This window comes from Lissotriton helveticus, chromosome 6, assembly GCF_964261635.1.
Source record: "Lissotriton helveticus chromosome 6, aLisHel1.1, whole genome shotgun sequence".
Taxonomy (NCBI): domain Eukaryota; kingdom Metazoa; phylum Chordata; class Amphibia; order Caudata; family Salamandridae; genus Lissotriton; species Lissotriton helveticus.
Window position 1 is genome coordinate 580,373,301 of NC_136067.1, and position 26,508 is coordinate 580,399,808.

Genomic DNA, 26,508 nt, shown 5'->3' on the forward strand with positions numbered 1-26,508 from the left:
TCTACATGCTATATAATGTATAAAGCTTTTTTGTTGTTTCTTTTTAACCTGAAAAGTCTATGTGCGCACATGACAATATAGGTATACAGTGCCTAGCGCTAATGTGTGAAGAATGGTTTTCCCTAACGCGATTGCAAGTCTATAAATAACATTTATTTAAATTGACACAAATTGTGAAGTAAATATGCACACATGCCTCGTTTTTTAATATTCTTACTCATGTTGTCGCATATATCGTTAATCGCATGTGCACTTATTAGCTGTATACCTATGATGTTGACGTCAAAGTGGCATTGCATAGTGTGTTGAAGGAGAATTTCTACATGTATGATTTAAAACGTGTCCCATAGAAGTATTTTAAGTAGATAAGGCTTTAAATGCCAATGCTTAGTTTTTGTTTCAAGGAGAAGACAAATTGGCTACATCTCAGATTAGGTTATTATACCTGGTTCTAGCTTTGCAAATACCTTGATTTCATTCATTGAAATTTGGTCAATATAACCAAAGATAAGAAGCCTTACCCCCAAGGAATTAAATGTGACTATACCCACTTTAAAGAAGAGTTTGCACTCTGTGAACGGCTATAAGAATGCAGTGGTTCTAATTTGGGACTGGAATGGGATTGGCTAGAATAAATAAGAGGAAGTTACTCGCCAGTTTCTACCTGAATGGGCATGTGGCCCTGGAATGATGGCAGACGCCTCACCATGATACTTGGAAGGGGACAGGTGCCCAGAGGCAGATGCAGGCTTAAAGACCGAATAGACTTGACTGACCGTCAAACTGGCAATGAAAGGCAAGTGATAAATAAGAAGAAAACAGCATCATGAGTGCTGCAAGGAAACAGTGACCACCGTCTAAAGATTCTTGAACTGACTTGCAAAAATCGCCCATGCTGGGTGTGTGCCACTGGATACTTGACACAATGGTAAGGACATGCACATATCGCTGTTGATGCCCTTGCTGATGTGATTTTGATAAAAAAGTTAATGTGATAAAAAATATTGCCCATCCCTCAAGTGTGTGCGCGAGCTAACTTGGATATAAAGAGCGTAAATGCTTGGATTTGTAATGGGACCTAGTTGTATGTCAAGATTTTGAGTATAAAAATATGGAACTATACAAATAATGTGTTCAGAATATCGACTACCAAAATATTATGAAGGTAAGTACACATAGGTAAGTGTAGATTTACAATTCGTAACTCCAAATCTAGACAACTTGAAGATATATATAAATTGTCAAGGTACATACGTGTGAAATTAAATATAGTGAACCTATAATCACATACCTACTTAACCTCATGATATGTTGGCAGTTGATATTCTCCTCACAATATTTTCGTAGTTTGGTATTTAAAACTCAATATTCAAGTGAAAAACCAGGGACCCTGAAATCCTGGCTTGGAGCAAACTCATTCAGAAAAGGGGGTGGTGATGAACAGAGTGCCTGAATTAAGCAGACCACTCTTACCCAGTCCAAAGATCAGGGCTTGATCCATCACCGTTTTTTAGCTCACTGCACCATCCCAGCTCAGAACTTGGCTATATGCAAATTAGTCTGTTCCTGTCCCAGTGGAGCAAACTCAGTCATGAAAAATACATGGTTGCCATAGTGTGGTTAATAAACATCACCTAAAAATCAATGTGTTTTTGACAATATATTATCATTTATATTACTGTTGCTGCTTTAATATTTATAATTATTATTAAAGCTACTTCTACTGCTGATAATAATAATAACACTAGTATCATCATTATTAATGTTTGTTTCTCATCATCATCAATTTTTGGTGAAGGTTTTCTTATATTTTCTCTCGAGATCAGGTATTTTAACTTCTGTTGCTGTTAGGGTATGCTGGACAGCCACGGACTCCATTTGTTGCCTTAATATTGTAAAACAATTTTTTTTGTGGCTAGATTTCCATCTTTGGCCCACGATGTGTCTCAAGTGATGTATGCAGAAAGTGCCACTGCTGCACAATGGTTAAATCGAAAATGTAACCTTAAAGGAGATGTTTCCCTGTTACTTTTTAGCATTTGCTTTTGCAGCACACGTCCGGTTACTAGGCTATATGTCTGTTACACCTGGCATCCTTAAGGTGGTGTCCCCCCAGACTTTTTGCCTTTTTCCTCTTGATTTTGCTGAATCTTTTTGTTGGACTTAGGACTTTGAGCACTTTACCATTGCTAACCAGTGCTAAAGTACCTGTGCTTCTCCCCTGAACATGGTGTATACTTGATTGCCATATTTGTTGTACTGGTAATCACCTTTTAAAGTGGTATACCATACACCCATGTCCTGTACTTAAAATGCTACCAGTGGGCTAAAGCACTGATTGTGCCACCCGCAAACGTGGCCTTTCAAACCTGTCTCAGGCCTGCCACTCCAGTGCTTGTGTGTGCAGTTTACTGCCACTTCGACTTGGCATTGAAAACTACTTGCCAAGCCTTCAACTCCCCTTTTATTACATATGACACTCCTAAGGTCATGGACGTCAATTCATGAATTTGTGAGTGGTAGTGGAAGTGATTTCTCATGACCCTTGACCTTCACTCATACATACCCACACATTCACACATACACACGCATTCACACATACACTCTCTTGCATAAACACACTCAGAACTGCAAGACACATGTCTCCAATATACATTTGGGATGGGTGGCAGCTACACTTTGTGCATTCCCTCTAGGCAGCCACAATACAGGAAGGATTGGTCTACATCTACATACATCTGCATTCTGATGGCCTTGCCTGGGCAGGATTAAAGGGAGGGGCTAACACTTGTTTTGAATAGGCTGTGTCCTGTCCCCACACAAAGGACCAATTGCCTCCCCCCCAGATAGTCTGGCAGATAGGACTGGGTTGAAAGGGATCCTTGTGAACTTCAAAAGACTGCTTTAAAGTCACCCCCCACATCGAAGATACATTTGGGTATAAGTACTAGGTCTCTGACCCCCCTAAAATCAGACACTGCTGGGCTTGTAACTGAAGCTCTGTCAGAAGAACTGCTCTGATGCTAAAAAGACTCAACTGGACTGCTGAACTGGAAGGCCTGCTTTTCTTTTTGTTGGCCTACTGCTCTCCGACTTTGCTGAAGGAGTACTGGACTTTGCCTTCTTTTCTCCAAGTGTGCTCCAAGGGCTTTCTGACTTGCTGCTTGTTGCTTGAGATTCAGGCCTATCAAAGTCTCTACCTCTGCTCCTGTGCCTGGTTTGATGGAAGTGAACCCAGATACTTGCATCAATGGAACCGATGCAAAGCCCCACAAAGCATCACTGCACAGTTGATGGCTCCTCACCACACATCCTCTCGGAGCTGACGCAGGACAATGCACAGCTTTGTAAAGCCTCGCCACAGAGCTGACAGCTAATTGGAACAGACTCTGGATGACGCAAAACCCACAAAGCCTTGTCACGTAGACTGCTCCCCAGTATTCAAGGTACTGTGTTCAGCAGGCCCAAGTGGGTCCCTGTAGATGCCCTGTGCTCCATTGTAGTCAACCTAAACTTGTGACTTTGTCCCAGTTTGGCGCAATCAATAACCCCCTTTGGCGATTATTGCTTCTAAGCACTAGAACTATTTTTATTCTTTAAAAGTGCATACTTGACCGATTACCTCCCCCACCCAGATAGTCTGGCAGACAGGAATGGGTTGAAAGGGATCCTTGTGCACTTCAAAAGACTGCTTTGAAGTCACCCCCCACATCGAAGACACTTTTTGGTATAAGTACTGGGTCTCTGACCCCCCCCTAAAATCAGACACTGCTGGGCTTGTAACTGAAGCTCTGCCAGAAGAACTGCTGTGATTCTTAAAGGACTCAACTGGACTGCTGAACTAAAAGGCCTGCTTTTCTTTTTGTTGGCCTGCTGCTCACTGACTTTGCTGAAGGAGTGCTTGACTCTGCTTTTTTTTCTAAGTGTGCTCCAAAGGCTTGCTGGCTTGCCGCTTGTTGCTTCAGATTCAGGGATATCAAAGTCTCTACCTTTGCACCCGTGCCGCAAAACCTCGCAAAGCCTCGTCACGTAGACAGCTCCCCAGTATTCAAGGTACTGTGTTCAGCAGGCCCAAGTGGGTCCCTGTAGATGCCCTGTGCTCCATTGCAGTTGACCTGAACTTGTTCCCAGTCCGGCAAAATCATATAAACCCCATTGGCGCTTATTGCTTTAAAGCACTATAACTTTTTTCATTCTTTAAAAAATCATATTTTAACTTCTACTTATTGGATTTTTGTAGTTTTGGTCTTGTTTTGTTCAGAATATAATAATCTATTTTTCTAAACTTGTGTGGAGTATTTCTGAAGTGTATTCATTGTGTTACTATATTTGTGTGTTGCACAAGCACTTTACACATTGCCTCTTTAGATAAGCAAGACTGTTCTGTGCCAAGTTACCAGAGCGTGAGGACAGGTTATCTTTTAGTGTTTATCCAGCGTACCCTGACTAGGGTGGTGGTTCCTGCCTGGCCTGGGTGCAAACCTCAACCAACCAGCAATTCCATATCTACCACACATGTTTAATGGAAGTAACAATCAACTTCTTAAATTAAAATATCAGATTTACCACATCAGTGAGTCAGCTATAAATGTATACACAACATTTCCATAGCTACATGAGGTTTAAAACCCCAAGTGTAAAATGGTTCCTATTTATAAAAAAAATTAAATCAATGTCAAAATCAGTGGAAATATTACATGTTGATTACCTACACTCCCTAGATGAGTTTTCAAAAGTGGAAATATTGCCTCTCTTAACTCTGTCTACTTTTAGCAGAAGCCATAATTGCAAATTATGATATTTGTCAGTTGCAACCATTTGGCCCACAAAGCTCACCTTCCATCATACGTGTATGGTGGATATCACCAATGATGTGAAGTTACATTATTCTGTTCTAACGATTTCTCTCCAACATCTTACAAGTTTACCACACCTCCCAATATAGTTGTTCTTGAAAAACCACAGACTGCTGAATAGCCCACTCAGACTGTGCCCAGTCATCATATTGACTGTTGTAGCAAGAATCCATTAACTCCTGTTGCTGATTTACAGCTGAAAATTAAGTTAATTCACATTGTGTGATCATATGGGGTTTGAATTACATTATCTCAGAAACAAAATGGGAGAAATGAAAAGCATCACAAGGATGAAGCCTATGATGTAAGGGATTTAGATAGAAGTGTACTGTGAGTTGTAGATAGCCGTATTTTAAATTTCAATATGAACATGAAAGTGCTAAAAAGTCCTAGTATGTAATTCAGAATCCTTAATGGTGAGAAGGGGTTTACTAGGTTGGCCATGTCATGAGTGTGATGTGTAGTTTTTTGATGAAGACAGCTCACCACAACCTTGTTTACACTTATCATAAATATTTTTACAGGGGGATCCAGGTATACCAGGAGACAGAGGTCTTCAAGGTGAACGAGGAAAGCCTGGTCCTTTCGGGGATAAGGGAGAAGTAGGACCAGTGGGGCCACACGGACCCCCAGGAGAAAAAGGCTATCAAGGAATACCTGGATATGATGGCCGTCCAGGCCCACCAGGGCCTCCAGGCCCTGTGGTAAGTAAATCACACTGTGCCGTCTGATTTCAAATTGTCATCTTCACTGTTTATTTTTACTTGGCTTGTTAAGGTGCTTGCCTGCTTTCACATTGTGCACTGAATTGTTTTGGTCTTGTCTGCTTTTCTCTGTTGCTCTTTAATGTGTGTGCTACTGTTTTGAATGGGGATGATAGTGTTTTAAATGGCTTCTTTTAAAGCACCCCTTTTGCAAATTCACAACATCTTCCAGCATATGAAAAGATTCATACAACAGTTTAACCTTAATGAGGAATAGATAATTCATGTTTAGTGGTTGTCAGAATTATGGGCCAGATGTACTAAGAGGCAGGTTGCAAAAGTGATTGACTTATACTCATAGGTAGCATTGTATAATCTTCAGTTGCAGGGGGGCACATTACAACTTGCCTACTGAATATTAGTTAGGCAGGTCACTATTTCCAACATCTGTGATTGGCTACAAAAACAATAATGGTTGCCTGCAAAGAACAGCAGACACCATCACAGTGTTTGAATTCCCAAATGGGAAACTTTCTTAAAGAAGCCTGTGTTCCTTAAAGGAGGCTTTAAAAAACTTCAGGGGGAGGAGCTTGTGATCCCCTGGGCACTGCCTACTCCCCACAACATCACACAACATCAATCACTGTTGAACTAGACCCTTTTTGCAGGGTTATCCCCAAACATTTAGCTTCTTCCTCCTATTTTTTCCTGACCCGTTGTTGTTGGTGTTAGGATTCTGGGCACTTTACCACTGCTGATCAGTGCTAAAGTGCATATGTCCTGTGTGCAAAATTGTTATCATGATTGTTTATCCATGATTGGTGTATTTAATTTACTGGTAAGCCCCTAGTAAATTGCACAGAGTGTGCCAGGGCCTGTAAATCAAATACTATTAGTGGGCTTGCAGCACTGATTGTGCCACCCACACGAGTAGCCCTGAAAAGGTATCTCAGACCAGCCACTGCAGTGTCTTTGCGCAGGTTGTTAACTGCCATGTTGACTTGGCAAGTGCACCCCATTGCCAAACTTCTTTTTTCTTACATGTAAGGCACCCCTGTGGTAGGCCCAAGGTACCCCCCTGGGCAGGGTGCACTGTATGTGACAGGTAGGAGATGTCCTGATAGTGAAATACAGCCAATTTCGTTTTTCACTATTAAAAGGCTATCTTGCCTCATAGGATAGAATGGGAAATGCTTTGTAACATCTTGCAAGTATAACTTCTCACTGGGACAAGATAGAGAAAAAAAGTTTAAGCTCTCTGAACTCAGAATTTAATAAGACATCTTTTTGTAAAGATGGTTTTTAAATTGTGTGTTTGAAAATGCCACTTTTAGAAAGTGGTGCAAAAGGGGGTACCACTTTTGTACCACTTTTAGAAAGTGGGCATTTTCTTGTTTAACCATTCTGTGTGCCTCTGCCTGTTTGTGTATTGACTGTCTGGTTTTGGAGTGACAGGAGCTGGGGATGTGCATTCACTGTAGACAGCCACTGGGGGATTGAGGTGTGCCTGGCTCTTCCTGGATGACTCAGAGCTTAGCTGGATGGGGCGTGGTTGCATTTAGAGTAGTGGGTGGAGATTTCCTTGCACCTTATTAGGGCCTGTCTCCCTTGCATAATGCTGTCTCCACCCCCTGTGGTCAGAGTGCACCAGTGAGGACAGAAATGGTTCGGACTAGGCTCAGAGACCCTTGCACAAAGAGAAAAGCGACATTTTGGGGTATAAGTATTAGATCTATAACCCCAGAACTTTAGACTACTTCTGGAATCAAGAGGAACCTCTGCCAAGGAGAAAAGCTGAAGAGCTGTTGAGAGGAGTACTGTACTTTGCTGTGTGCTGTGTGGGGTGACCTGCAGTTGCTGTTTCACCCAAAGAGAGGACAAAGACTGGAACTTTACTTTGATCCTGCTTGAAGAAGATCTTCAAGGGCCTGTGTGTGCTGGCCTCCTGTTATGAAGTCTCAGGCCCACAAATACTTCACCCCTAGCTCCCCTGAACTCTTCTGCTGAGAATTCTGACCTGCCAGGAGGTGCCTGTTCCAGTTCTGGGCCTCTGGAGGTTGTGCTAGCTGCTGGGAGCTGGAAGAAACCAACGACCCGCCACCGCCAGAACCAGCCTACACAAAGGGATGAAAGACGTCGCCGAATGGATGAAGAACAGCCGCCTGAAGGTGAACTCAGACAAGATGGAAATCCTCATCCTTGGATCATCGCCCTCCGCCTGGGACGACTCCTGGTGGCCCCCTGCCCTAGGCACCACTCCCAAACCAACGGACCACGCACGCAACCTGGGCTTCATCCTGGACTCCTCCCCCTCGATGACCAGACAAGTCAACGCCGTCTCATCATCATGCTTCAACACCCTACGCATGCTCCGCAAGATCTTCCGTTGGATCCCCACCGAAACCAGGAAGACGATCACCCAGGCACTCGTCACCAGCCGGCTGGACTACGGAAACACCCTCTACGCCGGAACCACAGCCAAACTTCAGAAAAGACTCCAGCGCATCCAAAATGCCTCCGCACGACTCGTCCTGGACATCCCCCGACACAGCCACATCTCGGCCATCTGAGAGACCTGCACTGGCTCCCTATCAGCAAGAGGATCACGTTCAGACTCCTCACCCACGCACACAAGGCCCTCCACGACCTGGGCCCCAAGTACCTCAACAACTGCCTGACCTTCTACGTGCCCACCCACCAACTACGATCGTCCAGCCTCGCCCTCGCCACCGTACCACGCATCCGCAAAGCCACCGCCGGGGGAAGATCCTTCTCCTACCTGGCAGCCAAGACATGGAACTCCCTCCCGATCCACCTCTGGCTGACCCAGGATCATCAGCTCCTCAAGACTTGGCTCTTCGAGCAGTAACAAACCCCCCCCAGCGCCTTGAGACCCTCCCGAGTGAGTAGCGCGCTATAAAAATGCCCATGATTGATTGATTGATTGAAGTACTGCGTAAATTCACACATCACTCTTCTTGCGGCTGTTTTCCAGACGCAGCACTGTGTGCAAGAAGAATCTCCGTGCATCGCTGTGCCACTGCTGAAACTGACGTAGTGCCTGTCGCCACTGCAAGAACTGATGCATTGAGGTATCACGGCTAAAGAAACTCCCGCAGCGGCGCTCAACGCCACTACATCAATCGCCGATGGATCCTGGATTTCCACACATCGCACCTGCGTGGCAAGTTTTCCCGATGCACCACCCGCGGACAAGAGCCGTCTCGGAATCGACGCATAACTTCTCCCTACAGACCGAATGTAACGGATCACTTCTCCTGTGTGCAGCAGAAATGTCGCACCACCTACCCATGGCCTACCCAGGGACTGACTCATCTTTGTTTTTCAACGCTTCCCATCTCTGCTGCTGTATGGCCTCGTGAATTTTGTCACAATTATAAGAACTTTGAGAGAAATCACGCATCCATAGTTTTCTATGTCCTAGTTGTTTGAAACCTTTTTAAAGTCAAATTATTATTACATGTATGTTGGATTTTTTTCGTTTTGATCTTGTTCGGTTTAGATAAAGATACTTTATTTTTCTAAACTGGTCTAGTGTCCATTTGTGGTGGTATCACTGTATTACTGTGTGTTTTGAGTACAAATACTTTACACATTGTCTTTGGGATAAGTGTGTCTGCTCGTGACAAGCTACCCAGGCGGTGAGCAGGCTTAATCTAAAGTGTGCATCCCCTTTGCACTGACTAGATGCAAGGGTCCATATTTGGGCAAAGGTACAGACCTCTGCAAACTAGAGAACCCTATTTCTAAAATTCACAAAATAGAAAGTGTCCCAAATAAACACCTTCCCCTTTTCGAATCAGTTAATCCCTCATTGGAGATGCTGGTAACTCATTAATGATTTGCAACTGAAATTCAATTTCCAAACCACTGATAAATGCCATTCTGTATCACGATTAGGCAGGAGTGCCCTTTCACTCCCCTTCCTGATTGTGATTCTGTATGGGATTCATACAAACCAAAAAGCCATTTTGCAGTTTCAAACCTTGTGATTTTACAAAATGGCTTTGTACATCTGTACCCATGAGAACAACTTTCTTTATCTCCTACAACTGGTTCATGGCAAAAATAGGCACTAGCCCCCTCCAGGCTACCGTACCCTATGGGATTTTCTGAGAAACCTGGAAGAATCAGTTACTAAGGGGCACTTCAGGTACATTGTTGTCCTTATAGGTTTTGCTATTTTCAAGTTTCCCTCTTGAATGAAATTGATAGTAAGTGCCGGAGCTTTCTTGAAGAGAAAACTTCCATACATAATGTATTCACACTTTAACCAAGTTATAGGTGTGAGTGAGTCTTCATTACTGTGTTTGTGATTGCTTTTAGTGCACTTTATCTCTCTGTTGTCCCTTTAACACAATTGAATACACATTTCAATATTTGTGATTGTCTCTCGCCAGGATGCCAGGAACTTCTTAAGAACGATTTATGCCTATGTGTGCAAAAATGTCCCGCTTTTATTGATGTGCATTCCACATTTTTTTTATGTGCAATAGAAAAAGTTTTCTATGCTTAGAATATGAGCTAAACTTTCTTACAGTCTGCAGTCACAGTACGGTATGCAATAAACAACGCCTTAACTTGAGGGAGCAAGGGGCACTTGTCTGCTAATACATGTCATCATTGTCTCCATTACCACTGGTCTTACTTCTGAAATCCTGTGCATCATCAGCTCTGGCCCATTATGCTTGCCCTATGTGAGTCGGATGGGGTAATGCAGCTCAGCGTGCACTGCACGGTCCTGCTCTGTATAGTGCTAGTGAGCATGGACACTGGAACCACAGGTGCAGGAGGTGCTTGCATGAACAGAGAAAAACAGGGCTTTCAAGTTTGTGTTTATTGTGTAGGGTTTGTTGTGCATTCCAAGACAGATATCAAACATCAGGCAATGTCTTCTTACAAAGTGCTCCATATTCTTTTTTTAACATGGAGATTGTTGTTTACTTCCCCTTCTCTTACTGTAAGAGGGTGAATTCTTGCAACCAAGTGATTATCGATCTGGGTCAGAGTGTGAAAGAAGAAGGCTGAAGATTCTCAAAAGTTTTCCAAACACACAACAAAATGAAAACACTTGCAAATAAACTGTTGCAGGGATTCTGCTCATACACAGAAGTGTGCACAGAGATCCAGGACCTCAGTGAATTGTGGTGAACCAAAAAAGTCACCTAAGTACCTAGAACCCCTAACCGACTAACATCAGTGCCTCATTAGCTCTTCGTCCTATAGCAAAGAAACCTATGATTAGACAAACCAGAACATGCGACTTTAGGATACACTCAGGAATGATAGGAATCAAGAACACTATTTTGTTTGTTATTCTCATACCAGTCCACAACATGGGTAAAAAGAGACACTATAAAGTTTAAAATGTTTATTTTACCGACATGCTCTAAGATGCAGTATTTTTGCTAACATAATCAAGCATATGATTAAAAATAATATGATAAGCATTGTTACAATTCCATAAAACACAAAAGGAGAAATCATTTTATAATGACAGTGGGAACAGGTCCCATAGTGCCTTGTATGCCACCCTCCCTAGCTAGGAACTATGTTTTATATAATATAGACGGTCTCTTAGGCTTGACTGGGGAACCCCATTACCTCCAAGATCAGCAGAGGTGAATCACATTGAGATCTGCCTAAGCTCTCTCTCTCTGGAAACTGATTTTCTCCAACTGTACAAATCATGCATGCAGTGCAATATTAAAGGCACCAGAATTTCAGCTAGCCGCAGTTGCATGCATGTTGTGTCTAGAGCATGGGCCGGTCAGTCCAAACAACACCTAACATTGTTATGATAACCTTGGAGGCTTCAACATTCACTGTGCAGACTAAAGTCGAGATGAAAGTCTAGTGACGTTGAAAACAAGCCATTCTCATGTGAAGAAATTCACAGAGCCTAACTCACAACAACAGTTACATGTAGTGTTGTGTGCTAAAGCAGCAACAATGTAAAATGGCGTTTAAACTTCGAATAAGCCCATGCTAACATAGCAATGGGCGCAAGCAGAGCCCTGCCTTTACTACACCCTCCCTTGATCGGAACACGCACAAAAAGGGGGGACATTTTAGAATACAGAGTTCAAGTGAGACAGAACCAAGTTCAAAATTTGCCGAACGGGACAATTGGGAGTAAAATTCCGAATTATTAACCACAAAAAATTGATTTCAAAACCACGCAGGTTATGTATAGTGTCCAAGCATGGAATGAGAAAAGAAAAAAGAATGAATGAAAAAGTCACGAGCCCAGTACGGGTTTGAAGCCGGAACCTTGCCACTTCAATCCAACAGCGTATAGCAAGAGTACGTTGCAACTGTTTCCAAGAGGAAGTCATTGTACTCATCCGAAAACACTTCAGCCATCCAATTCAATAATGGGAAAGAACATACATGTTGTTCGACAGCCGGAGCCTCTAGCACCATCAGAGGACAACTCGGGTGTTCTTCGAGATAACTGCGTGCCAGAAAGTCATGGGCTGCAGTCCATATGTTCCAATTACCTAGGACTCCAGGTGCCGCTGCGCAGGCCATTATTCTGATACCAGAACAGTCTAACTCATGAGCAACTAAGGGACTCATTAGTAGACCATAATCCGGGATAAGAGACACTGTATTGCAGAGACACAAATCCAGAGCCCATTCAAAACCACAATCCAGGCAATTGAAGACAGGCTGCACGCATGTAGAGTACGAAAACCGGAAAGATAATACATACGCCACACTCAAGGTAGCTAGGAGTAGCGTTCCATAGCATTCAAGCATACGGTTACGAAGTTGGAGCAGCCGAGGCAGGTTGTCGTATGACACAAATTGTGCAGCCATTTTTGAGCAAGCAAATCAACAGCAGTGCACCGGAAGCCAAGTCGAGAATTAACGGTAAACTGCTGAAGAAGCTGGAAAAAATATAATGAAAAAATGCCGGTATCACACTAAATAAAGTTTGGAATAAGGTCACAAGGCCAGAACTTACTATTTTAAAAAAGTGCACCAAGCCTGTGGTCGCCGAGGCATTAAATATAGTGTGAATCAAAGCACCGAAATGCAGGTGGAGATCAGTATTCAAAAGGGCATGCACCTCGGTGCAAATGTGTGCCACGTGAAGGACAAATGTTTCATGCGAAGAAGTAACGGCGACTTCTTTATGAGACAATATAGCCCTCAATCGACTCATCTTGTTGAACTCTGCTTTCAAGGTCGGAATGGAAGGCCAGATGGATACATCGAGCTTCCCATGCGGAGGAGGGAATAGCACAATTTTGCAACAAACTACACTTTGGGAAACAGTCACTATGTACGGAATCCCTGCCAGCATACCACAGCAATCTTCATTATTTAAACGCACTACCGTTTGCTAGCAACATGAAAGTCGGAGTTATAGCTGGGACAGGATTCCCTTTTAAAATGCATGCTAAACTCGGAACGTCAGAATTGCAAGAGCTGTGCAATTGGATGTTCCTGCAGACTAATGATCAGGTGTTGAAGTGCAATCTTCACCCTTCAAATAAACCTCTTTACCCTCCCTCAGGCACCTATAGGTGAATGGCAGAGACCAAACTTCATGGAGATGGGCACTTCCCAGAGGTTCATATCTGCCAATGGCATAGTACTTCATACATTAATCGAATTTAAATAAGGGAAAAGGCAACGTTATTAACCCTTGAATGAACCATACAGCTGAATTATATTCACCACAGAAAATGGTAAAGGCTCTAATTTTCCAATATGCAAAAGTGAATACGCAGCATCCTTCTTAGACATTAATTGTTGTTTCACAGTCAAATTGAATGGTAAAAATAGAGAAGAGGTATTCATATAGACCCATAGAACTTTACCAGCCTATAACCTTTGTAATGCCCAAGCAAATTGCATAATTGAACGTAATTGATTTTGACCATGGTACAAAACAGACACTTCATCCTGTACGATATCAACAACAGATGAAACAATATTATCCAATGTGTAAATTTGCCAAGAAAGGGTGTTAATACGGTTATCAACAACTGCAAGCACTTGTACTAAATTAGCCTGGTCGATAGCACGTAATCTAGATGCTGCTTCTATTTGAGATAGTTTCCAAACAGCATATAATCCATAAATCCATCCTTTCGACCTGCCACCTGCATGGCCTTTAACAAAATCATTTAGATCAACATCTTCAGTTCATTTGGACAAATGGAGTTTAACTAACCCTAAGGTGGAATGTTTGAATACACTTTGACATCATTTGCCTACCAAATAGGTGGTAACAGTATGTGCACTTTCAAATCGAGGATCCACCCTAACCTCTGTATAGCCTGGGGCCAGACCCAGAAAACAATGTTGACACAAATCTGAACTTTTTTGACATAACAACCAACCGCGGTAATCAAAACTGGAAATGTTGAAAGAGGAATTTAATATCAGAGAAAGTAACTCACTAAGGGGCAGATGTAGGAGCCAAAATACCGGTCGGTAATGGCCGATTTCGGCCATTACGACCGGTATTTAAGAATTGGCATGTAGGGGCCCTATTTTACCGATTCGGTTAATTTACCGAATCGGTAAATTTACCGATTCGGTAAAATACCGAATCGGTATTTTTACCGATTCGATAACTTCAAGATGTAGGTGGGACTCTTCTGAGTCCCACAGGCCTTACAGAATCGGTATTTTACCACCCAATCCAATTGGGTGGTAAAATACCGAATCAAGGTGTGCATGCACATGTGTGCATGCACACCTATGCCATGTGACAGACAGACATGCCCTTAGGGCATGTCTGTGTGCCACATGGCACACATGTCTGTATTTGGGGTGCTAGAGGGTGTCAAAGTGACACCCCCTGCACCCTTGCTGAAATCGGTATTTACCGAATCGGTAAATACCGATTCGGTAATGGCTATTGATTCCTATGGGCTTCAATGCCCATAGGAATCAATGGGCATTACCGAATCGGTATTTTTCAGAATTGGTAAATACCGAATCTTAACGATTGGGTATTTACCGATTCAGAAATACCTACATCCCCCCCCCCTCTATTTTACCACTTCTTAAATACCGAATCGGTAAAATTTGGTATTTAAGAAGTGGTAAAATAGAATTACCTACATCTAGCCCTAAGGGATCTATCGGTGTGATTGTACCATGTAGAGTATTCTCCCGAATCAGGAAGGGAAGGAGCATTTAATTTTTTAGATGTAGTCAATCCAAAGCAGGTGATTTGTGAAATAGTCAAATTCAAAACCAACATATGGTTCGGGATGAAACATGCATGATGCAAAGCCTCAGTGCCTTGTACCCGCCAGTCTTTAGAACCCCAAACAGATTTAAGATTAACAGTATCTCTCCACAAGTCATAGCCCCCTACTGCTCATTGGTCAAGAAAGAACTTAGAATAAAGTAATTTAGTGTGGGTTAGTCTAACTTTGGAAGAGTATTTCCTATGGGGTCCGCCCACCCAGAGACCTTCTAGGGAGATTATTAAGTGCACGTTGAATGCTATAGAGATGGGCTAGACCGTTTCGGCCTGTACCTAAAACCTTAGCTGTCAAGGACTGCTTTAAGTCATGGTTCATCCGCTCCACAACACTATTGCCCTCAGGCCTGTATGGAGACGAAAATTTGACTTGGACCCCCAATGAACGCATGGCATCCTTGTACGCCTTAGAGGCGAACGCTGGACCCTGGTCCGAATGAAAGGTACCACCTGCAAAAACTCCCACAAAGACACACAAATCCCTGATGACAGTTCAGGCATCAGTACTCCTTTGTGGCTACACCCAAACAAAGCGGGTGCACAAATCTACTGCAACTAAGATGTACTTATACGCAGTATCAGAGGAGAAAGGATCGCAGTGATCTAAATATACACACCCAAGTGGTTTATTAGGTATGTACAACTGTGTCTGGGGCGGGCGCGCAGCAGTTGAAGGTTTACTCTGCTGGCATATGTCACAATAAAGAACATAATCACTCGTCTGTACAATCCACATCACCATTAACGCTGTTGTAGGAGAGATACAGTAGCTGACATGCCGGGATGCGCCGAGGCCATGCCCTCGTGAGCCGCTGTTATCAAAGTCTGCCTGCAGTCCGTGTTGGAAATCAACCTGTCACCAACGTCGTTAATTCTTATATAAGGAACGTATTTAGAAGGGAAACCTCTAGGGTAATTACCTCCTTTCTCTGTTGCGGCAATAGATGCCAAGATGTCATTATCAATCTTACTTTTGGAACGTGTATCGGCTGCTACTACATATGTTGCAACTGTGGTCTTTGCTGCTTCATCAGCAAGACAGTTACCAACAGCGTATACCCCCATGCGTTGGTGAACAAGAGTATGTATTACAAACATAAGTGGCAGCCGTTCTTTAAGCTCAGCCACTCAAACCCATAGCATTTTGTGTTTAATCGTGCTACCTTTGGAATCACAATAGTAATTCTGAGTCCAAAAGAATAAATTGTCGTTGTAAGACTGTAGACAGTAGTAAGAGTCACTTACAATAAGAGTAGTCACACAAGGGTCAGCGAACTCCAGTGCAAGCACCAGAGCACGGAGCTCTGCCAATTGGGCTGTACAGACCCCTAATGTCTGTGTATGCACGACCTCGGACTTGAACTCTCCATTCACCATAGTACCAACCACTATTGCGCAGGCCGCTGAATACGCATGCTTTGACTCCGTAGCCGGTTGCGCTGATTCGTCCGTGTAAATGATACAAGGGAAATCCTCCAGCGGGTGCATGGTCAGAGCAGCCAGATGAACGAATTCATACTGCAAGTACTCCTGGGTTTGCAAAGAGGAATCGAAGACAAACGTGACATCGGGAGATGTCAAGGATGTGACACATTGTTTCCACTGAGGATGCAAAGCTTTTGAATTAGGTACAATGGCTTTCGTCACTGCCTCCAAGGAAGGATAGGGTGTAACAATCAACATAGGTTTCCCCTGCGACAGAATCGCCATCTGCATACAGTCAAAACTTTTTCCACAGAGGAAAATCGCATTTCAACCGAAGCGCACAAGTGTGACTTGTAAGCTATAGGGACTGTGCCACCCTCATTAAAAGTCAGGTATGTGAAACCCACCGCCCCAGGCACAATTCTTAAAACCAAGTTGGTGTGGTTGTCACAAGTCAGTAAGAATTTAGATTCAAGAAGATCAGACTACATAGATTGCAAAATTGCAGAACGTTCAGGCAGCCAACAAGATTTCGTGAAAGTAGGTTGTACCAAGGCGTAAAGCGGCTTGATACGCTGGGTATAATTGGGAATGTAAGTACGCCCGAAATTTAAAAAACTCAGTAAAGATTGTAGCTTTTTCAATGCTGTCGGAGCACAAAACTGAGTGCATTTCTCCAGGAAGAGAAGTGCCAAACCTTGACCATCATTGTTGAGCTCATAGCCCAGGAACAACACTGTGTACTCTGCAATGTGTGATTTAGCAAAGTTAAATTTGTAACCGAAGTCCGCAAACATACAAATGATGTGGTCAACGAGACACAGATGTAACCATAATTTGTCGTCTGTGAGATAAATATCATCAACATACGGCAACCATCAGGGTCGAGTCTCTCCAAAAGAGAGATATGTGGGCGGCAATGACGCCTGGACTGTTCTTTTAGCCCATAGCTAATCTTCGGAACCTTTTTTGTTTACCGCATCAGGTAAAAGCTGTCCATTGACTACTAATAGGGGACAGGTTATGGCTAAAAAAGCCATCGGATATGTCAATTGTGGTTTTAAACGATTTAAGCACAAGACTATCCACAAGGGCAGAACTGTGAGTATTTTGTACAGCGCTAGTCCGACAATGGGAGTTTAAGAGCCGGTTATCCAATACCAAACGGTATGAGCCATCAGGCTTAGTCATAGTAAAAAGAGGATTATTCATCGGAGACACACACGTTTCAATCACACCTTGATATTCCAATTGTTCAAGGATTTCTGCCACTGGAGCTTTCGCTTCAAGTCGTATGGTATATTGGGGTTGAGGCTGTGGCATAGACCACAATGGTATCTCATGTCTGGGGGAAAATTTGTCGCATCCACATTGAGCATGGTACAATGCTGGTGCAAGCACCTTAGCCCACTCTTCTGCAAAATTCAGGGCCTGCTTCCTTGGCACAGTGTGTGCAAAACTAGGGAGGATTACCTCCTCCCCTCTCGGAGCGGCCAGAACGAAGGGTGGGGGCCAATCTGTCTCCGCTAACAAAATGTCATAGGTAGTTGTCACATTCTCCCAAAATACCCCTTTTATAGTACGTTGTATGTCACCTTCAATTAAAAGGACTATTTCATAGAGTCTTTCAGGAGAGCCACTCTAGTGTCAGCTGTCTCAACAGTAACAAACGTGTCAGTTGCTGTCACCTTCAGAAATGGACGTAAAGCGGCCCGCACTACTGTAATTTCCGCAGCGCTGTCTAGCAGCATCAACGCCCATGTCAGGTTCCTAAGCTGTGTTCTCACTATCCGTGGCATACCTCGCTGTTAAAGCAGCAACATTTTTCTACTGAAACTGGGGTCTTTGAGCTGAAAGTTGTCTCGCTTGCCTTTACCTTCAGTCTTGCGGGGCTGCTCACGAGTTTGTTGGGCACCTTGACCTCTGCCGCCGTCCCCTCCACCAGTTGGTGAGACCGATGTATCCTGCAAAGAGCGAGGAGTACGTTGATCAGGAACCTGAAAACGATCAGGTGACTTAATATTAGCACGGTCGCGCAAATCATACGTGCGCTCAGTAGAAACAGGTATTGGCGAAGCAGGACGCGACCCCTATTTCTGTTGCTTTTTCCCCTGTTTCTAACTTTTACTCCAATTCTGCATTGGAAAATTGAGGCGATCATCCGTATCAGAATTCGCCACCTTTGTTTGCTTTTGTGCTGGTGTCTTAGCAAAAGGCTTAAGACCCAAACTATTGCGGCCAATGGTCTTATAAGCCTCCGCAATAATTTTCCATAGCTGTCTGGATTTATCGGCGTCTGGGACATCGCGTAGAGCATTAGACACCTGGAAGTTTACTACATCTCCCTTGACATTAACGAGGACCAGATCAGAAACTACGTCAAACACTCCAACGAGTCTCATTCCCAACTCAACAGCCGCTTCTGCACCATGTTCATCCTGCGCACGCTTAATGACGGAGGGTAGGACAGCCATGGACAGAGTGCAGGACAGCCATGGACAGAGTGTCAAAGCACTTAGTATAGTCTGTTGCTAAAATCTTACCCCAGGTTTCACAATCAGGTATCTCCGGTATTAAGTCTTTCTGCAAACGGATCGTTAGAATCCTGTGTTTTTCAACAGGAGTCGTAATAGGAAAGACTGCTTCCAGCTGGTCAAATTTCTCAGCACGCCAAAAAGGCATATCATCCTTCTTGGGGCCGCTTGCCCATAACTGAATTAACCATGACGGGATTCATTTTCATCCCGGCCAGTCCAGTTGGATGCGCCGCAGAACCAGGTGACCCCACCTGGACATTGCGGGTGAAGTATTGCACTAGAGCCCGGTGCACTCCAACCAAGGAGGCATAGAGCACAAGCAACTCATCTATAGTGACTGTAAGGTAACGGGGATGTGGCATGTAACCGGCCAAGACCGGCCACGTGGCCCCGGGAATGGACAAAGGGCCCAACCGAACCTCTGTTACTGATTGGGGAACGGTGCCATCAAACCAAACTCGATGCTGCCAGGCTGTAATAGGGATCTCAAGTGTTCTATATGGGGTATAGATTAAAGGTACGGCCGTGGGAGTATAAATATGAAACGTACCAGAAACCTCATTTACTGCAGGAAAGGTAACCCATGAGTAGAATAACTCAAACGAGTATGCCGCTTCAGCACTCACCACAAAAACGTCCACTTGGCCATCAACTGTGACGCCATACTTCTGCAAATGATTGTGGACGGCCACCCGACTATGCGGTGGGATCTTGACGTCAGCCATAAGGACACAGTAGAGAACAAGAACAAAGAAAATGTAAAGTAGCACAAATGGGTAGTAACTCAATGCATGAACCTTTTTAAATGATCAAGCTTGAAAAAAACAATGTACCAATAGCTAGGTTTATCCGTCACCACTGTCAACCGGAAACAATAGTGAGGGTGTCGTGGACTGTTATAAGCACTACTCGAGATTCTCAAAATAAGATCACATCGTTAGGTGCGCCACATTGGGCGCCATGTTGCAGGGATTCTGCTCATACACAGAACTGTGCACAGAGACCCCAGACCTCAGTGAATTGTGGTGGACCAAAAAAATCACCTAAGTACCTAGAACCCCAAACTGACTAGCATCAGTGCCTCATTAGCTCTTTGTCCTATAGCAAAGGAACCAATGATTAGACAATCCAGAACATGCAACTTAGGATACACTCAGGAATGGTGGGAATCAAGAACACTCTTTTGTTTGTTATTCTCATACCAGTCCACAACCAGTCCACAACCAGTCCACAACATGGGTAAAAAGAGATAAGTTTAAAATGTTTATTTTAACAACGTGCTCTAAGATGCAGTATTTTTGCTAACATAAGCAGGCTTATGATTAAAAATAATACGATCAGCATTGTTACAATTCCATAAAACACAAAAGGAGAGATCATATTATAATGATAGTGGGAATAGGTCCTGTAGTGCCTTGTATGCCACCCTCTCTAGATAGGAACTATGTTTTATATAATATAGAAGGTCTCTTAGGCTTGAATGGGGAACCCCATACCTCCCAGATCATCAGAGGCGAATCACATCAGGATCTGCCAAAGCTCTCCCTCTCTGGAAATGGATTTTCTCCAAGTGTTCAAATCATGCATGCAGTGCAATATTAAAGGCGCCAGAATTTCAGCTAGTCGCAGCTGCGTGCATGTTGTGTTTAGAGCATGGGCCGATACAAATGTTTCAAAATATATCAGCAGCAAGTCAAGAGCAAACACAAAAAAGGCATATAGTTGACCCTAATTCTAAATTGGGATAGATACATTATTTTAACCTGGATCAAAAATAAATTTCCATTAGTTATTGCTTGTGTAACCTATAAATTTAGCAGTAATGCTGCATGCCTGATGCAAAGTTAAGGGCAATTTCAAGGAGACATTTCAATGCAAAATGTCTGCTCTGTGAATAGCAGTACCTTACATCCCCAATCTTTACTCATATATTTGGGTCAAAGAGCTTCAAAATGCACCACTGAACACATACGAAACCCCATCGTTCTCCTACTGAATCGAAGTGACTTATTTACTATGCTCATTTCTTATGTACTGCTTTGATTTTTAGGTCTTGCATAACCGCGCAAATGCACTGTTCCTGCAAAGGGTTTTGTAAACAATCAAGAGCTTGGAGCCCCTCACTACTTACCATTTGCTGGCTTGATTGCTAGTCTTTTTAGCTGCCTCCTAATTGGCCACCATATGCCTCTGGTCACTTCATTTTATTTCTCCAGAGCATGGACCAAGTAACAGTTGATTTTGTTTAATTGGTGTCCATCCACTGCCTGCACTGTGATTCAGGGTACTCTCTTCTTCCTTTGAGTTTGTTTTACCAGACGTCAGTGCTTCTTTTTAAGAAATAAATGGCATGGACTATTAAAGCAGTCAATGTGACTCGATGTGTGCCATGGACTCTTGAAGCAGCTCCCCCACTCCACTTTACTCCAATCATCCCCAATCTACCCCACTCCACTTCAATCTACCCCAGTTTACTGCAATCCACCCACCCCACCCCATTCCACCCCACGCCACATCACTCCAACCCAATCCAGTCCACCACAATCTATCCCACTGCACCCAATCTTTCCCACTTAACTCCAATCTACCCCATTCCACTCCAGTCCAATCTACCCTAATGTACCCCACTCCACCCCAATCCAATCTACCCCACTCCACTCAACTCAAATCTACCTCACTCACCTCAAATCTACACCACTCAACTCCATTCTGCCCCATGCTACTACCATCTGTTCTAATCTTCCCCACTATACCCCAATCTACCCCACTCCAATCTACCCGACTCTACCTCGATCTACCTGACTCTACCCCAATCTTTCCAACTCCACTTTACCCAATCTGCCCCCTCCAATATACACCAGTATACACCAATCAACCCACTCCAGCCTATCCCACTACTCCCCACCTCACTACACTCAAATCTACTGCAATACACTCTACCCCACTGCACCCCACACACCACACAACACTCCAATCTACTGCACTCCACTCCAATGTGCCCCAATGTACCCCACCCCACCCCAGTCTACCTCACTTCACCCCAATCTACACCAATCCACCCACTCTGCCCCACTCCACTCCAATCTACTCCACCCCAATCTACTCCACTCCACTCCAATAAACCACACTCCACTCCAATCTACCACACCCCAATGTACCCCACTCCACTTTAACCCACTCTACCCCACTCCAATCTGCCCCACTTTACCCCACTTCAATCTACTACATTATACACCACCGCAATCTACCCCATCTTCCACCCAACTCAATCACCTCCACTCCATTCTGCACAAGCTCTTTTTTACGACTCAAAAATCAACTCAGCCGCCAATTCTCCCAAATAAATTTTTAAAATTGTCAAATCCCTAATCTCTCCCGCACCCGAGCAGCTGTCCCCGACGGGCGCCCAATCCCGATGCGATGATCTAGCCTCTTACTTCTTTCAGAAGATCCAAACTATCTACTCTTTATTTTCTGGAGGTAATGAGGCTAAGGAATCCACCATCTCTCTGGAGAGTGCTTCCACTGCCCCCTGCATACTGGAGAAATTTCCCCTGTTAGACTCTGCCACTATTGATAAAATCATCCCTAAAGTCACCTCGGGATCCCCCAATGATCCAGCGCCCCCAAGGATTCTCACAAAGGTCTGGGATGCCATTCGCCCAGCCATTTTGAATGCTCTCAATGCCTCTATCACCACCAACTCTGTCCCTGCCTCTTGGAAGTGTGCGATGGTCAAGGCCTTATTAAAGAAGCCCTCCCTGGACCAGAACAACCTGTCTAACTTCCGCCCAATCTCCCTACTCCCCTGGATGAGTAAACTGCTCGAGAGACACATCAACTCCATCCTAGTAGACCACTTGGAATCAGCGGATCTGCTTTGTGTCTCTCAGACAGGGTTCCGTCCCCAGCATGGGACCGAAACTGCTCTCATTTCAGTGACGGAGGAAACCCGAGCCGTGCTGGACCGGGGAGGAAAGGCAGCCATTATTTTGCTCGATCTCAGTGCCGCGTTCGACACCGTCAACCACACCATCTTATTACATCGTCAGATGAGTTTTGGAGTGTTGGGCGCGGCACTGGAGTGGCTGTCCTCCTTCCTGGAAGAGCGTTTCTTCCAGGTGTTTGAGGGTGAGGCTGTTTCCATCAAACATCCACTTAGCTGCGGGGTGCCTCAGGGCTCGTCCCTGAGCCCCACGCTTTTTAACGTTTACATGCAACCTCTAGCAGGGATAGTCCAACCCTTCGGCGTGCGTATTGTCACCTACGCAGACGATACCCAACTGGTGGTCTCCCTAGACCACACGGATGGGTCGTCCAACACCTTAGGTCCCTGTCTAGAGGCTGTAGCTAGGTGGATGCAACTGTCCTGCCTCAAACTCAATGGGGAGAAAACGGAGGTCATGCTCCTGGGCAACCCTCCTCCGACCTGTCTGGCCTCTATTTGGCCTTCCTGCCTCGGCGCCCTTCCCCCCCCAAACCCCAGATAAAGAGCCTGGGCGTCTGGCTGGACAAGTCGCTTGACTTCTCGGCTCAAGCCATTAAAACAGCGGCCACATGTGCGGGGCTCATGAAGATGCTTCGTAAAGTGCTCCCGTTGCTCCCTTTCCAGGCGAGGAGAATCTTGGTCCAGGCCCTGATTCTTTCTCGCCTGGACTATGGAAACGCGCTATATCTGGGAGCACCGGTAGCTGTGACCCACAGGCTCCAGGTCACCCAAAATTGTGCCGCCCGCCTACTGTACAACATTCCTCGCTGGCAGTCTGCTAAGCACGCCTTGAACGATCTTCACTGGCTTCCAGTCGTCGCCAGAGCTCAGTTCAAGGCCATGTGCATTGTCCACAAATCTTTTCATCGAATGGGCCCTGCCATCTTGTTTCCCTTAGTACTGCCTTATGTCCCCCCCAGAGCTCTTCGCTCCGGATCACTGCATCTAGCAACTACAACAAAGATTAACAAAGCTAGGTGGGGCGGCCGCTCCTTTTCCCACACGGCCGCCAGGCTCTGGAATTCCCTCCCTCTTGCCCTCAGAGGGATCCCCAACAGGATGGCTTTTAGGAAAGCGCTTAAGACACATCTGTACACCAAAACTCGGTAACCTCGCGGCCAGCCCATTATTACAATCAATGTAAGCGCTGCGAGGCCTCCGGGTAGTTTTGGCGCTATACAAATATAATTTTTCATTTCATTTCATTCTATCACAATTTGCCCCACTCAACTCTACTACAGTTCTCCCCACTCAATATACCCCACTCCAATCTAGCCCAGTCCACCCCACTCCAATCACCACCACTCTACAACTATCAACCCTATTCCAACCTACCCCACTCACTCTACCCCAATCTACCCCACTCAAATATACCGCAGTCTACCCAAATCCAATCTAGACTCTTCCACTCCACCTCACTCCACTTGATTCTACCCCACTTCATGCCAATCTACCCCATACCACTCCAGTCTACCCTTCTCTACCCCACTCCAATGAACCAAACTTCACTACGACCTACCCCAATATACCCAATCAAATCTACCCCACTCCAATCTACCCAACTCTACTCCAATCTGCCCCACTCTACTTTACACCTATCTACCCCACTCTACTATTCCCCAATCTGCCCCAGTCCATTTTACCTCAATCTACCCCACTCCAAAATTCTCCAGCCTACTCAGTACAATAAACCCCACTCCAATATATCCACTCCACTCAATTCTACCCACTCCACTTACCTCACTCGACTAACTTCACTCTACCCCACTCCAGGCTATCTACTCCAGTCCAACCCTACACCACTCCACCCCAATCTACGAAAATCTAGCCCACTATGCAGAAATCCACCCCAATCTAACTCACTACACTACAGTCCAGTCAGGTCATCCGCCTGCCACTCCAATCCACCTCAGTTTACCCCACTCCACTCGAATCTATCCCAGTCTTCCCCTTCCCAATCTACACCACTCTTTCTCACTCTATCCCACTTCTCACCACTCCACCCTACTCTACGCAATCTACTCCACTCCAATCTACTTCATTCTAACCAACTCTAATCTAACCCACTCTACACCAACCTACCACCACTCCAATCTACCCCACTTCATCCTACCCCACTCTACCCCACTCCAATCTACCCCACCCCATTCCAATCTACCCCACCCCACTCAAATCTACCCCACTCTGTCCTAACCAACCCAGCTCCAATCTACTCCACTCTACTCAACTACACTCTACCCCAATCTATCCCAATCTGCCCCACTCCATTCTATTCCAATATACCTCACTCCGATCCATACCACTCTAATCCACACCACTTCAATCTGCCCCACTCCACTCTACTCCACTCCACCCCACCACAATTACTTTTAGCCATGCTGAACAGCAGTCTCGCTGGTGTACAACACGGCTAAAACACATTGCCAAAGCCAATAGCTCTTGCATAGGAGAGACCTACTGTTTTTTCCATTGCTTGTTCTCAAATGCTGTGACTTCGGTGACACAACATTGATAACAGCATACACACTGTGAAAATTGTTCCAGCACCATTTCTACTGTGTGTTTTCGACCTTCGTTAGATGGGAGGGGGTTACTGCTGAAATGTGCACCTACTACACCGTTTTGAATGAGTATATTGTGCACACTGCGTTTTGCTTTGGGTAAATGATTGCCTGCAAAAGATGTAACTTTTACAAAATATCATTGATGTCTCAGTTTTCTGTGATGTGTGGAAATGAAAAGCTCAGAAGCCTTTGGCACCCCGTGCTCAGTGACGGATACAAAGCGTTGTGAATGCATACTATGGAACCTTGAAACATTAACATAAGCAAGTCCCGCTTCCCTTGCAGATCAGTGCTGCTCCCTTTGAAGAGATAAAGAAGTATATCAAACAGGAGGTCCTCAGGATTTTCGAAGGTAAGTGTACAGTAAAGTGTAAATAGGCAAACTGTGCTATTTTTGCATACTGTAGTATGAATCGTCTTTGTTTACTGTTTTGTGGCCATGACTGCAGGACGTCTCACTTGTAAATCACATGCATTTATTGCAATGAATGATATTGCTCTTAAATAGGCTTAATATTTGGAGATTCATGCAAGAGACGGCGTACAAGCAAAACTATTTTGCAAATGAAATATTTTGTATAGGTACAACACTAGTTATTTGCAATGTGCATGTTTTCACAGCTCATTAGTAGATTTTTGGGAACACTAGCATTAATTTCCGCACTGTCACCGAGAAGTGTCCTGTGCAGCAGGTACAGTCTTTAAATACATTGATAATAAACTGTAGTCTGACTAAAGAAACTACTACAGGAGAAACAAGCAATAACATAATTTAATCAGGAAGTAGGAAAATAATCAGCCAATTGGAATAAGTTGTGTAGGTGTGTTCATGCAGTGCGCCTGCTCGCCTTAATTCTAGTGCTTTGAAAACTAGTCACTGCAGTAAATTGTATTATATTCCTCTATACATTCCATTCTCTTCTTTGCTGCTCTTGTAATTCTGTTTTGGGTAAATGTATAATTTTTCAGGAGCTCCTACGTGCTTTTCTACTATCGTTTGTTCTGTAAGCTCACTTCAAATGTGCTTGTTTATTTGTTTTGCACTGCTCTATCCTATTTAGTTCTATTTTACTGTTCTGTACTTTTCTTCTCCGTGGTCTGCTCTCCTGAACTTAGCTCTGCTTCACTGCTCTCCTCTCCTCTGCTCTCATTTACTGCAATCTTTTTTTTCTCTT

The 26,508-nt window shown here is 44.4% G+C and overlaps 1 protein-coding gene across 2 annotated transcripts in view; it reads left to right on the forward strand.

The window, feature by feature from the left end:
• COL19A1 (collagen type XIX alpha 1 chain) overlaps nt 1-26,508 on the forward strand; it is a 2,464,374-nt gene that overhangs the window by 2,306,972 nt on the left and 130,894 nt on the right. For both annotated transcript variants that reach the window (XM_078648013.1, XM_078648014.1), the window contains 2 exons: nt 5,381-5,560; nt 25,619-25,685. In XM_078648013.1, the coding sequence (XP_078504139.1) occupies nt 5,381-5,560; nt 25,619-25,685 (247 nt within the window). The remainder of the gene's footprint in view (nt 1-5,380; nt 5,561-25,618; nt 25,686-26,508) is intronic.